Source organism: Staurois parvus, unplaced genomic scaffold (assembly GCF_062004578.1).
Source record: "Staurois parvus isolate SC_StPar_1 unplaced genomic scaffold, SC_StPar_1.0 ptg000291l, whole genome shotgun sequence".
Lineage (NCBI taxonomy): Eukaryota > Metazoa > Chordata > Amphibia > Anura > Ranidae > Staurois > Staurois parvus.
This window is the reverse complement of record NW_028318087.1, coordinates 1,974,143-1,989,138: the sequence shown is the minus strand read 5'-3', so window position 1 is coordinate 1,989,138 and position 14,996 is coordinate 1,974,143. Positions and strand designations below refer to the sequence as shown.

Sequence of the window (14,996 nt, the reverse complement as noted above, 5' to 3'; positions counted from 1 at the left end):
TTGAGGGACACACAGATCTCTACAGGCTAGACAATGGCACCCTGACTGCCATTAGGTATTGATACCATTGAATGGTCCCCACGCTCGCCTGACCTAAATCCAATAGAACACCTCTGGGATATCATATTTTGGTTCATTTGAATGACACCAGGTTGCACCTCAGACTGTCCAGGAGCTCAGTGATACCCTGATCTAAATCTGGGAGGAAATCCCCCAGGACACCATCCGCTGTCTCATTAGGAGAATGCCCCGAAGTTGTCAGACATACATACAAGCACGAGGGGGCCATACAAACTACTCAGCACCATTTTGAGTTGCAATGAAATTTCAGCAAAATAGATTAGCCTGCTGCATCATTTTTTCACTTTGATTTTGAGGATGTCTTTGAATTCAGTCCTCTGTAGGTTGATCATTTTCATTTCCATCAAACGATGGGCCACCCTTACGTTTCTAACACATTACCCATCCATATCAGTATAGATATCCAGCATGAGATTTTTCCCCATTGAGATCTGATGTGTTTTCAAAGTGTTCCTTTCATTTTTTTGGAGCAGTGTGTTCGGTATAAATGTGAAATTCTTTCCACGGTGCAGCATTTGAATGCTACCTATAGATGACCTTAGAATCATGCAGTGGAAGTGCGACAAATGAAACTCAAGCCAGTGGATCCATTTCGAAGCAAGTCTGTATTTATTTATGCAAGCACATTAGGTCAAACACAGAATACCCTGCTTCGCAGTACAGCTTTGATTGGACGAGCTGGTGGCAATAGAACAAAAATACCCAAATAATACAGTCATGGAATAGTTCAAACTGAAAGGGAGATTACATTGTAGAAACCAGATGTACATGAGAAGAGCTCGGTACTGTGAAAGAGAAGAACAGAATCCCTCTGTGAGCGACACTTACACACCGTCCTCTTTTGTATCACAAACACTTTCCACGTGAAAGAATTCCCTTTTCTACAATTATAAGGCTTTCTTTAGAGAATCGGGGCCATGTTGTGTGAGCTTTTCAGGCCACCCAGGTGCAATGGCGGATTAAATGTGATTGGCCATTGTAGTATGGATGGTAATTGATGGGTGGATCTTCATTTTAGAAAACCAGTTACTGATTGTTCACAGAGATGGCAAATGTGTTGTGTACCGTGAGCCTCAGGCCCAACGCACAGCAATGTAATGGAATGCGCCTTTCAGATGACATCGGAATGGTTTTTCATCAAGGCATTAAAGGGGACACATAGAAGATTACTTCATGTTTGCCAGAGATGGGGCTTATTCTGTGTCTTATTACTATTCAAGCGTTTCATTCTATAGCAAATGCTCTCTTTATAGCACCCTTTTCATTAGGCCTGCTTTGTGTGGAGAGATTTCTCAGGGCTAAAGTGCAATAAATTGTTCATGTTCAATGATATTGTTTCTAATAAAGGTGGCTACAGATAGTAGAGGCGGGTGGGCTTTGGTAGAAGATTGATTGATACAGTATGCAGACATCATGCATAAAGCTGACTCTCTAAACCACAGGTGTCAAACTGGTGGCCCTCCAGCCAAACTACAAGTCCCATGAGGCATTGCAATATTGAGTTACAAGAATGATTCCGAAAGGCAGAGGCATGATGGGACTTGTAGTTTTGCAACAGCTGGAGGGCCGCCAGTTTGACACCCCTGATCTAAACTGTCTCACTAATCCCTTATCCCCCAAAGGCTGTTTTCAAACTGCTCTGCTGCAATAATGCAGTAAAAATGCGTGTTTTTGTTGCATTTCCGGTGTTTTCTGGGTGTCTATTATCCAGCATGCATCTGTGAAATTTGGAGACGTGACTCAAAAAACACACCAAAAACACAAGCTCGGGTGCGGTTTTGATACATTTTTAAAGTGTTACTAAACCCAGTACCCTGCATTCACTATATCTGGTCTCCCACGTTACACAGAACATGGAAATGAAATTATTTTAGTAAATATAAATTGCTAAATACCTTTTCTCATCAGCAGTTAGATCAGTTTTGTGACTTCTATCAGTGTCCAGCAGAGCACATGTTAAAGCTTGTAGTTTTCATTCTGCTCTAGAACAGGGGTCTCCAAATTGTTTAAACAAAGGGCCAGTTGATTGTCCTTAAGGCTTTAGGGGGGTAAACTGTGGCCATTGTGATTAGAAAATGTCCCAGCATTCGTGGGAATAAACACTGCTCCACCATTGGTTTTCACAGGAGGAATAGTGAACCATGGTTGGTATCAATTGGAGGTATAGTGCCCCACCGATGGTGTCATTGGGAGAAATAGTGACTCATCATTGGGAGAAATAGTGCCTCATCACTGGTCTCAGCAGGAAGAATAGGGCCACATTGATGGTATCAGTAGGAAGAAGACTGTTCCATTAATGGTGAAAGTGGGAGAAATGGTGCCTCCTCATTGGTGTCAGAGCATGACCCAAGGGCCAGATAGAGGCAAGCAAAGGGCCCCCCAGCCGCAGTTTGGAGACCACTGCTCTAGGATGCAGAACCCCTGACCTCTGTCTGGACTATGCTCATTGGCCCTGTGCTGATCATATGCACTCTCCCAAGTGGGAAAAAAAAAATCTGAGCATGTGCAGCTTGCCCCTAAGTCTAGCCATAGACAGGACGTTTATCGGCCAATAAACAAAAAATCGGTCGTTGTTGCCACCAATGCTTCCAAAGAACGACCGTTTTTTGTAGATTTTCCAACATGACCGATAAAAAGAAATGACAAGAACCACGAAAATCGGCCAACGACATTGCCCTACTAACAATGTGAATATCAGCCGATTTTTCGTTCGGCCGACAATTTGGACCGATGAACGTCCCATCTATGGCCTGCATAAGGCTCTGTGCTATCAGCAGATGGATTGGGGAGACTATAAGAAGGGGAGGATCAGAGAAGTCAGGATCAAGCAGTTTTTACACAATGTGGAGGATTAACCCCTTAGTGACAGTGAGTATAACAAGAATGCTTTACTGCATATACACTCTGATTTTACTGCTGTGGGTTTAGTAACACTTTAATGCATTGTAATGGGGAGGTGTGGTTTTTATACACTAAAAATGTAGCACTTTTAAAAATGCAACTGATCTGCAACTTGACTAGTGTGAAGAGTTCTGCTGGATGTAATGTACATGCATTTTTCTTAACATAAAAATGGGGAAAAAAAACTGATCGGTGTGAAAGCAGCTTTAGGGAAGTACCTTGTACATTCTACTGCATGATACTGCCTATACTACAGTAGATGAATTTGAATGCTCTCCCTGCGCTTGCCTGGCTTTCCTCTGGGTACATTGGTTTCCTTCCACACTCCAAAGGCCATGCTGGTAGGACGATTGGCCCTAGTATGTGCGGGTGTAAAAATCCCAACTGCACCCTCCTATGGCAGACCCTGGTAATACTCGCTTGAGTGATTAACGCAGCTCTGGTACACATTTCAGGGGTGGAGACACAGAAGAGTATGGTTCTGGTTCTAGAGTTGAGAAGGGCACCAAAGACTTCATCTCGGCCATGACAGTGGGGAAGGGAAATGCCATACCTTTGTGTAGGTGACCATAATTATTGTACAACCATAGATGCCCCTACATTAGCCACAGGATGTTTTATATATTCGTTGTGCCTGCTACTATTTATATAAGTTGTTTTGGTCCTTAAGCAGTTCTTGTCATGCAATACTAAAGCTTTGGCCACATATCATCTAATGGGTCCCTTGGTACTATAAAAGGAGACTTTATATGTAATGGGTACAATAGTGACAATTTAAGGTTTTTTAAATAGGTGTCATAAAAATGGACTTTGGAAACACCGAGCACACTTGCATGTAAAAACCAAATTCAGTAATCTCAGCAGTATAGGGAGCGCTTGTACATAGTGTATAAGACATAGAAATCGACTTGGGGAAGTGTGTTTTTTTCCATTAGTGTAAGTGTCACATAAAAGGCACCTTGACTGCATCTAATAGCAGGCAGTGGAACAAGTCTTCCTGCGACTTTCGCTGACTCGTCATTCGAAATGACTTTACAAATTGTTAAAAGGAGAGAGTCATAAAGGCAAAGGAACATTTTGGATATGTAATTGATGGTTTGTACTTCTCTCTAGATGGTGTGGTATGGGTTATTACTACCTTAATATAGCAGCATGGGCAGACAAAACAGATATATTACATCTGTCCGGACCCACTAACCCCTTCCATTTATAAACAGCCATCAATTCGTTAAACCAGGGCCCTGCCCTTGTGTGTGATTGTAGCATTTATGGGAGGGGGGTAAGGGGTAACCCTCTTGTGAAAAAGGCTCATACAGTGCATTTATTACTCTGTACTTTACAAAGACATTCACTTTTTGGCCATTCCAGCAGCAAAGGGTTCCTTTTGTAATAAACAAAAATAAGAAAACACGTATCCCTTTTAGATTTCTCCTTTTTAAGTGCTTACAGCATGAAATATATATATATTTATATAATTAAAGTTATAGACTGGTATTCTTTTAAGACTTGTAAAAGTTTTTATGTACAAAAATCAGCAGACCCCCAACCAGCGAGGACTGTCTTCCTGACTAAAACATTCTGCACAATACAAGAACAAAAAAACAGAAAAAACAAATTGGGTGTGTGCTTCAGACGTCTCCTGGATCTTCTCAGGCTCTGTTTAAAAGTGTTGACCTGGAGAGAGAGAACAGAAATGGACTTTAAATAACACCAACACACTGAACAAGTCCACATACAGGCAGCTTTATTTCACATGTGAGTCCCCCCAATATTAAAGTGGTTCTAAAGGCTGAAAGCGTTTCACCTTCATGTGTTCTATGCATTAAGGTAAAAAAAAAAAAAAAAACAACCAACTTCTGCAGGTAGCTCCCCCCCTTTATACTTACCCACACTTAATCTCAATCCATCAACGTGCATGAGAGCAGAGGCTCTCCTTGTTCTCTCCCTCACTGGCTCAGAGACAGCAGCTGGAGCCCTTGGCTCTTGCTGCTGTCAATCACAGCCAGTGAGGAGGTAACAGGGGGTGGGGCCAAGCTGTGTCAAACAAATGTTGCAAACAAGTATGTATATAAATGGCATTGTTTGATACACAACTGCTTTATTAAACTAAATGTCACTCAGTGAGGGCTTACATCTACATCTCACAGCTGGCCCTTTAAAGCAGATAATCCACGGGGAAAGCTAAATAATTGTGCAAAATTACATTTGTGAAACTTCTGCTTACATGACAAGTCATAATAATGAGTATGTAATTGCTACAAGCCCCAACCATTCACTGCCAGATATTCGAAGTATCTATGACACTGGCTTAGTCCTTTTACTCCATCAGTGTTAACTACATTTGTCAACAGAAAGGTAGCCCAGGGGCCATTAGCTGGCCTTCTAACAGTTTACATTCTTGTACAAATGTTTTTTACGCCATGTGCATACTGTTGTGTGAAGCCGTGTCTTTCATTCTCAATGGCTCCCCAATACACCAATTTACAGAAACTGGCCAGCATGCTGGGCACAAAAATAGGACCTGTTCCTTTTTTGTTGGTATGTTAGGCAACCCATTAAAATGAATGCCATGCCTTTACGTAAACTATGTTAATGTGTGCCATAACAGGTGACTGTGCATGCGTTAACCCCAACAGTGTGAACCAAGACTTAACTGCTTCCTGTCCGCCCGATAGCAGAAATACTGCTACAGGGCGGCACAGGTCTGCAAAATCATATATATATATATATATATATATATATATATATATACACATACACACACACACACATACTTTACATACATACATATATACGTGATTCTGCATTTCCGGATAAGTGGCGCGTGCCCTACCCGCGCCACCCTTCGCGGCCTCAGCTGTCAGTCACCGGGACCCGGCCGGTGATTACTCACTGGTGCCCGGTGATTTTCCAGCCTCTCCAACTGGGGGGGAGAACTGTTTGTATACAAAACAGTTCTTCCCCTGTCAGCTCCTGCACACTGCTTTGCATGGCCATGCAAAGCAGTGTGCTTACAATGAAGCACCAACACAGGACACAGTGTAAAACAGCACACAGGTAACCCTTTGATCGCCCCACATGTTAACCCCTTCCTGCCCAGTGCCATTAGTACAGTGTCAGTGCTTTTTATTAGCACTGATCCCTGTACTGGTGTCACTGGGGATGTCAGTGACACCAAGTCAGTCCTCCCAGTGTCAGAATGCCCGCCGCACTCCCGCTATAAGATGCTGATCGTTGCCATTACTAGTAAAAATTAAAAAAAAAAATATATAAAAAAATTCCAGTATCTATACCGCCATTTGTAAACGCTATAACTTTTACGTAAACCAATTAATTTACATGTATTGGAATTTTTTTTTTTAGCAAATACATTTGGCTTAAATTTGTGACGAAATTAGATTTTTTAAATTTTTTTTACTGGACATTCAATAGCAAAAAGTCAAAAATATTGTTTTTTTTCTCCAAATTGTTGGTCTTTTTTTTCTTTAATAGTGCAAAAAATTAAAAAAACGCACAGGTGATCAAATACCACCGAAAAAAAAGCTTGATTTGTGGGAAAAAAGGACATAAATTAATTTGCAGCGTTGCATAACCGCGCAATTTTCAGTTAAAGTAACGCAGTGCCGTAACACAAAAAATGGCCTGGTCAGGAAGGGGGGGCGGGGGGGGAATCCTTAGGAGGGCAAGTGGTTAACCCCTTCACGCTGGCCGCACGAAAATGTGTGGCCTCCCGGTGTCTGGGCCTAGACACCGAGCGGCCGCAAATTTGTGTTCATGTAACAAAAAACATATGTGCTGAGAGCGTGCGCCCTGCGCGTTCCCAGCACACATGTGCGGTACACAAGGAAAGGTCCCGGTCCGCTCTTTCGATCGGGACCTTTCCCGATCATGTGACCAGCCGTGACGTGACGACACGGCGGCCAAATGACACTAAGCCCCGTCCCACCCACCTCCCCGTGCAGGAACCCCTCTTCACACCGGGATGATCCGGCGTGAAGGGATTAAGCAGACTCAGTAGACGTATTGATAAAATAAATGCAGCATATTTACATGAACCTGATAACAGTTAAGCATTAGCTACAAAATGCAAATTAAAAACTCTCTGTATTTCTGAGCATGCCCTTCCCCAAAACATCTCTATCTCCTGCAATAGGATCAGTCCATATCCAGCATTCAGCCCTCAGCCATTATTACAATGATCTTCTAGGATTGGTATGACTGTGGTCATGGTGTACCTGAGAGTCTTCCAGCTGTCCTTCTCCATATGATTATCTGGACCCTCATTTTCATAAGAAGCCACAAAGAGAGCTACAAAAAGGAAAAAGGTAAATGTTACAAATCTTGTATCAATCGTACCCACCATGAATTCATTTCTGAACAATGTGCAGGACAGGCAGAAAGCTGGCCATACACATATTTCTGTAATGGAGCCTGGTGGGGAGGATAAATGGATGAATCTCCCCCACCAGACAACTGTACTGCTGACTGTCAGAATACCCAAACAGTCCTAGCATCTGATTGGATGCAGTCTTTGGCTGACAAGTTGACTAAAGTCAGGCCCTTTGACAAAAGAAGACTGAACAATCAACTTCTATTGAACGAAATGGTGCTGACAGGCAGGGGCATATTTACCACCAGGCAAACAAGGCATTTGCCTAGGGTGGCATATTTTTGGTGGGGTATTGCCCCCCGGAAGGAGGAACATGGGGACCAGGTGAGATCGGAGAGAGGCTGTGGGCTGCTTGAAGGTGTATGCCGAGCTCAACTGTTGCTCCTGGGGATAGCCAGAGCTGGGAAGGTGAGTGTGTTTCTGTTGCCAGGATGGGTGTTAGTGGAAGGCCCTCTCGGGTGGGAGGGGATGGGGCAGGGGTGTTGTAGGTCACTGTCAGGCTCTCTCCGCTGGGGAGGGGGGCATCCAATTTTTGTGTTGCCTAGGGCAGCACAAAACCTAAATACACCACTGCTGACAGGGGGCCATACACTGCTTGGACCAGTAGGAATCAACATCTGAGCAGTGTATGGCAAACTTAGGTCATCCTTACAAAGCAGTACAATGAATATCAAGCAAACCAATATAGATAGAATCACTTTAAGAGCCAATTTATATAAAGATGGGTCCCATTTACTAACGGCTTATTTTTTTTTTTTTCAGAAAAAATAACAAAATGTCTATACTTTTACACAGAGCAGCCCGGATTCTCCTCTTCTCGGGTCCCCTGCTGGTGCTCCTGGCCCTTCCCTCCTGTCAGGTGTCCCCACAGCAAACAGCTTACTATGGGGGCACCTGCTGCTTCAAGTGTCCATTCACACACACGGAGCTGAGGCTTGGCCCCACCCCCTCTCTTCTCATTGGCTCACTAGCTGTGATTGACAGCAGTCAATCTCAGCCAATGAGGAGAGGGAGTCCCGGGCTAGCCGAGACTCCAGTGCATATCACTAGATGGAGAGTGGGCTTGGGTAAGTATTAGGAGGGGCTGGGGGCACTGCTGCATACAGAAGGTTCTTTACCTTCATGGATAGAATGCACAAAGGTAAAAAAGCCTTGAGCCTTTACAACCGCTTTGCATTCTACACGGCAGCACATTATGTTTGTGGCTGAACAGGTACAACTATCATTGTTCTGTTTGGCTCTGGTGGTCACATGCTTCTCACTGTCGTATTTCATGCCATGGCATTTCACATAATGGAAAGTACAGAAGATGTTTACATTTCCCATGGGAGGTACGTGTGACCATCAGCATACACTGCAATTCAGCTTTGACTCTGATTGTAGTTTATTACCATTTTGATTTATAATGTTCCTGGAAAGTTACAAAACAGTCACGATTTATTGGGGTAATGTTTCATTTACACTTTTTAGTGCTGTAGATCTGAAATGATAAATTAATCTATGCAATGTATCAGCTGCAGGATCATGAGTGCAATGTCAGGCTCCTGCAGGCACTACCCCTAGATTTCTGTGCCCACACCTCTGTATGGGCAGACAGTTCCTGAGTTGTATGCAGCGTGAACGAAATATGGGTGTGCTGATCAGGGCACCCACAAATCATTCAAACTACAAGATTCCTGTGAATGAATGACCCCGGCTGTATAGGTGGAGCCCCACACAACCATGCTGATTTTAAATTGTGACAGTGGGTGCGGCAGGGGGGAGGATGCTGCCTGGTAACTTGTTACCAAAAGTAAACTTAGCCTTTTAAAATAAATGCTCAGGGCTACCTTGATCTATATTACATTCTCAGGACAATAATGTTTCACAGAGGAAAAGAAATGTAATCTCCAAACATGGAAAGGTTTCTTCACAGTAAGAGCTGTGAAAATGTGGAATAGACTCCCTCAAGATTTGGTTCTGGCCAGCTCAGTGGATTGCTTTAAAAAGGGCCTGGATTCTTTCCTAGATACACAGAATATAACTGGATACTAACATTAATAGGTAAAGTTGATCCAGGGAATATCTGATTGCCTCTCAGGGGATCAGGAAGGAATTATTTTCCCAGCAGCAGCAAATCGGATCATGCTTTGCTGGGGGGGTTGCCTTCCTCTGGATCAACTGTGGGTGAAAGATTATAACTTCTTTTTTTTTTATGGTTGAAATGAAAGGCCTTTTGTCTTTTTTCAGCCAGACTAACTATGTAACAGTGGGGCACCAAGAACTTATCACAAATGTAAGGGCCACCAATAGACATTTGTAAGAATGCTGGCACAGTACACATCATAACTGGGTACACTGGGGTTCAGGTACAGGGTGGGGAAAAGGCAATGGTCTGGTGCCTACACAGCTCACGGTAGTAGCGAAGCACCAACTGGTAGAAATGGATCTAGTTCTTCGGCTATTGTTTGATAAGTTTGGTTACACATCCTACAAACCGCATAACGTAAATGTACCCATTCCAGTAGGATATTGACCATACATGCTCTCACCTTCTTCTGTATATATTGGTGACGTGAGAAGGTATGTCTGAATTTTCTTGTCTTTCTCAAATGGACATTCCACCTGCTTCCAGGTCAGGAAATCGTGAATCTGCCTTGAAATCTCCATGAATTTCTGTAAAAAAGACAAACGTAATTTGTAATCCACTGATATTAGGAATACACATCTGAATATAAAACATATACGAGATGGTATCGAAACGTTTCAAAACTAGTTTTGTAACACCCCAACAGATGGCAGCACAAGGCTGCACGCACAGTCACAGGGAGCAGCGAACTTCATAGGTTAGTGAACCAAAAGACATTGTCCTGTATACATCAGGAGCTGTGCAACTGGTGTTATTCTGACCATATGCGTTACCATGTCTGCTATTTCATCATGGACATCAAGGTAGAACAGCAAACGTGAAATTCTGTGTGAAACTAGGCAAATTGCTGGATCTCCGCAATGTTGTCAAAAGGGTGACCTTTAAGCTGGATCTTCATCTTCAGGAAGAGGGCATTTCCGGGGCTTGAGCTTGTTAAAGATCTTCCTGATCTCTCATCATTTTCCTGTGATGTTCTTCCACTCTTGAAGCATGCGTGCCACTCAAAACACCTTCAACGGCTCACTGCAGTGTTGCCATAAGCTCGCCAAATCATGTCAAACGTCTCTGTGGCAGATTTATCCAGTTTCACGCTGAATTTTACGTTTGCTGTTTGTTCCAATTTGCTGTCCATGATGAAATAGCAAACGTGGTCAGAATAGCACCAAATGCACAGCTCCCGATGTACACGGGAAGATGTATTTTGGCACACTGACCTGTGAAGTTCTCTGCTCTCTGTGACTGTGCATGCAGCCTTGTGCTGCCATCTGTTGGCTTGTTACAAAACTAGTGTCAAAACTTTTTTGCTATCACCTTGTACTGTATAAATATATATTATTCAAAATTAATATATTTTACCTTAAAATTGATGTGGCCATTAGGCAAACGATTGGAGTGGATTTTGTGCAGGAAGAAGATATCTTTGATGAACAGATTGAAAACTGGGATAACAATTTTCTCCCGGCTGCTGTTAGCACTCTGAGACCTTTGTGTTGCCCCCTGGAGTGCTGTGCGGTAATTGCAGAAATTGCTGGATGGATCCATATGATGCTGCCAATCACAGAAAAACAAAACAGCTTAATGGCACCATAATCCCACAACATGGACACGTATGTAACTATTATCATCACTATGCCATTGGTTAAATCATAGAGTTTGTTGAGGCTAACTTAGAGATATTGCACCCACTACTCAGTCTATAATTTATGGCACAGAAAGCTAAATGAGTCCCGGTCTCTGCTAATTATTAAAGCAGCAAAGGTTTACTATGTGTATTAAACATGCATTATACTATATAGTAGAAGTCAGTAAAGTGTTATGTCTCACACAGCTGCAGTCATAAAAGAAATGTTAATACAGAATTTGTATTCAGATTAAAGCGTAAATGTAGTATCAGGAATACTTAATATACTCCTAACACGCCGGGCTGTGTAATGATAGTAATAAAGTCTCTGCTGCCATTTTCTTCATGCACACTAGATGGCACTACAGCTCACTATTGCCCTCTAGTAACATGTAATAGTATGTTATAGCCATAGGTGATATAGGGGAGGTGGGAGGTGAGAGGCGAGAGGCGAGAGTATTCTACCAACATATAAGGGACTATTCTAATCTTTTTCGTCTGTTGGGGTGCATTAAAGCATTTGCATAATGCTGCACAAACAGAAATACCAGCCCATTCAATTGTATGGGGGAGCAATGCTCCAGAACAAGCTTCAGGGTTTCTATATCGTGTAACTATAGGAACATTTGGTGAAACCGAATACAGAGTGCATGTGGTTACTGGGTCATATCACAGTAGGCAGGATTTGAAGTAAGTGGGTCACATCACAGTAAGCAGTATATGCCATCACTGGGTCACAGCACAGTACACAACGCATGCAGGCACTAAGTCATGTCACTATAAGAAGAGTGTATGATCAATGGGCCATGTCACTATAAGCAGTGCATGCTATCACTGGGTCATGTCACTATAGGCAGTGCATGCTATCACGGGGTCATGTCACTATAGGCAGTGCATGCTATCATTGGATCATGTCACTATAGGCAGTGCATGCTATCACTGGGCCATGTCACTATAGACAGTGCATGCTATCATTGGGTCATGTCACTATAGGCAGTGCATGCTATCACTGGGTCATGTCACTATAGACAGTGCATGCTATCACTAGGTCATGTAACTATAGACAGTGCATGCTATCACTGGGTCATGTCACTATAGACAGCGCATGCTATCACTGGGTCATGTCACTATAGACAGCGCATGCTATCACTGGGTCATGTCACTATAGGCAGCGCATGCTATCACTGGGTCATGTCACTATAGGCAGTGCATGCTATCACTGGGTCATGTCACTATAGACAGTGCATGCTATCACTGGGTCATGTCACTATAGACAGTGCATGCTATCACTGGGTCATGTCACTATAGGCAGTATATCACCACATCACTGGAGACAGCACAATGTGACAGTCAGATCTGGCAGAGGTCATTGTGTAGGAACGTCATCACGTCAGTATACATTCATACAACCAGACAAGGAATTCACACACAGACTCCATCACCCATACACCTTGCCTTACCTCCAGCACATCAAACTTGGCTGTCTTGACTTTTGACCAAGTCTTCTTAAGCCGAGCGACAGGACTGAGGTTCATTCCAGCTACAAGCAAACACAGACGTTAGACAATCCCATTCTGATTGGTCAGATTAGCAGTCATTTTGGTGTAAAAGCATCAACAATCTGTAGTGGTATTCAAGCAATGTGAAAGGCATTAGCCTCAAGCCTCAAGTCTTCACAATGACAGCTATTAGGATTCATTTCAAGTGTAATGTCTGGGAGGGAGAAGACTGGCCAGTCAAGTGCTGGATTAGCCGATCCTCAGGAAAAGACCACTAGATGACTTTCTCTGGAGGCACTCTGCTGAGAGTGGAGTACAGAGTAGGTCCATGCCTGTGCTCCTGTCCTTGTTTAAGGCTCCGTTCACACCAATGCATTTTTTTTGTGCTTTTTGCAGAAATGCAGTACAGTCCACTTAACATGGTTTCCTATGGGACACGTTCACTTCTGTGCTTTTTTGAGCTGCTGCGTTTTTGGAAAGGGTCAGGGACTTTATAAGCAAAAAGCAGCGTTTTTGCTACAATAGAACTCAATGAAGAAGCTGCTGAAATGCTTGGTAGTGCAATTTTTTTTTTTTGCATCAAAAAAAATTCCACTTTAAGAGAAAAAAACAAAAAGAGCTGAACAAAAAGCGAAATGTGGTAAAATGCATTAAAAACGTGTCAAAAACATCAAAATGCACCAAAAATGTGTAACGAACTGCAAAAATCACTGCAAAACGGACAAAATACAAACTGCATAGGTGTGAATGGAGCCTAAATGCTGGCTTTATTTCTGTGCTATACTAGTGTTGCCCTCCACCTGTCTCTGTGGGGACTGGAGGATAGCAGGACCTGTAAATGCTCCTCCAACATAGGAAACAGATGAATCAGCAGATTGGAGGGGGTCTCTCCACCAGGACTGTTCAGTGGGCTTCTCTCTTAGGTAATGTAATCAGTCAAATGGCCCACAAGCACCCCCCTCTGCTATAGGGGTCACCTAAAAATGGCCTGCTATAGGGGTCACCTAATACCAGGCTAAAAATGGCCCACAAGCACCCCCCTCTGCTATAGGGGTCACCTAACACCAGGCTAAAAATGGCCCACAAGCACCTCCCTCTGCTATAGGGGTCACCTAATACCAGGCTAAAAATGGCCCACAAGCACCCCCCTCTGCTATAGGGGTCACCTAATACCAGGCTAAAAATGACCCACAAGCACCCCCCTCTGCTATAGGGGTCACCTAATACCAGGCTAAAAATGACCCACAAGCACCCCCCTCTGCTATAGGGGTCACCTAATACCAGGCTAAAAATGACCCACAAGCACCCCCCTCTGCTATAGGGGTCACCTAATACCAGGCTAAAAATGACCCACAAGCACCCCCCTCTGCTATAGGGGTCACCTAATACCAGTCTAAAAATGGCCCACAAGCACCCCCCTCTGCTATAGGGGGTCACCTAATACCAGGCTGAAGGTAAATCCATTTTCCAATCCTTCACATTACCCGTGTGGAATACATAAAGCGTATTGAGAGTGCAGCCAAGCAAGGAGTTTTGCTGATCAGGGTTAATCCATCATTTCCCAGCCTGGGCACATTTATAAAACACTGGTAGTTATTTACTACAACTGCATGGTGCAAAATCTGCTGCAACTCTGCGTAGAAACCAATCAGCTTCCAGGTTTTATTCCCGAAGCTTCACCGAACAAGTTGAAGTTAGAATCTGATTGGCTCCCATGCACGGCCGCACTGAATTCTGACTGCTCCAGTTTTAGGAAATCTCCCCAGTGTTTGTCTGTGGCCCCGATCAGCAATCCTTCATTTTCCAGGCTTCGTACGGCACACAGCAGTAGTTTGGGATGTCCTGGATGGAAGGGACTCACAAATACAGTCTGCAGACATTGAGTTTAGATGTGTGAAAGTAGATAAAATCGTCATAAAAATCCAACAACTTACAGATGATGGCCATCATAGAGTTGAAATTTCCAATGTTAAAACATTCCCGGGCTACGTCTATGAAGAACTCCATCACCCTTGTTCTTTGTTTCTTCTTCACCACCTACACAGTACAAGACATCAAACAATTGTGATTGAGAGAATACCGTCACTGATGTATGGCGTTGTCTGGCAGTCTACAGCCATAGTATGCTCAGCACAAGTATACTGCTATGGAGACTTTACTGACACTCATTTACAGGGTGCTTGCTCTAGGGCTGTGACTCAAAAGTATTTAACCCTATCACCAACGGGACAAAAATTCCAGTAAAAGCGCAGCAACAAATGCTTACTTTCCTTTTAGTTTTATTGAATTGCAAAGTGCCTCTGAAATCACTAGAAAAATTCCATAGTACAGCCCCCTCCCTCCTTCATTTCATAGTTCTCTCCTTCTCTGAGAGTG

General features: G+C 43.3%; 1 protein-coding gene across 3 annotated transcripts in view; it reads right to left on the bottom strand.

The window, feature by feature from the left end:
* Positions 1–667: 667 nt before the first annotated feature.
* The window catches only part of RASGEF1A (RasGEF domain family member 1A), a 445,189-nt gene continuing 430,860 nt past the window's right edge, over positions 668–14,996 (bottom strand). For all 3 annotated transcript variants that reach the window (XM_089682494.1, XM_089682493.1, XM_089682495.1), the window contains 6 exons: positions 14,555–14,657; positions 12,582–12,661; positions 10,857–11,048; positions 9,904–10,027; positions 7,218–7,290; positions 668–4,656 (listed from right to left, as the gene is read on the bottom strand). In XM_089682494.1, coding sequence (XP_089538620.1) covers positions 4,632–4,656; positions 7,218–7,290; positions 9,904–10,027; positions 10,857–11,048; positions 12,582–12,661; positions 14,555–14,657 — 597 coding nt within the window. In that variant the 3' untranslated portion in view covers positions 668–4,631. The remainder of the gene's footprint in view (positions 4,657–7,217; positions 7,291–9,903; positions 10,028–10,856; positions 11,049–12,581; positions 12,662–14,554; positions 14,658–14,996) is intronic.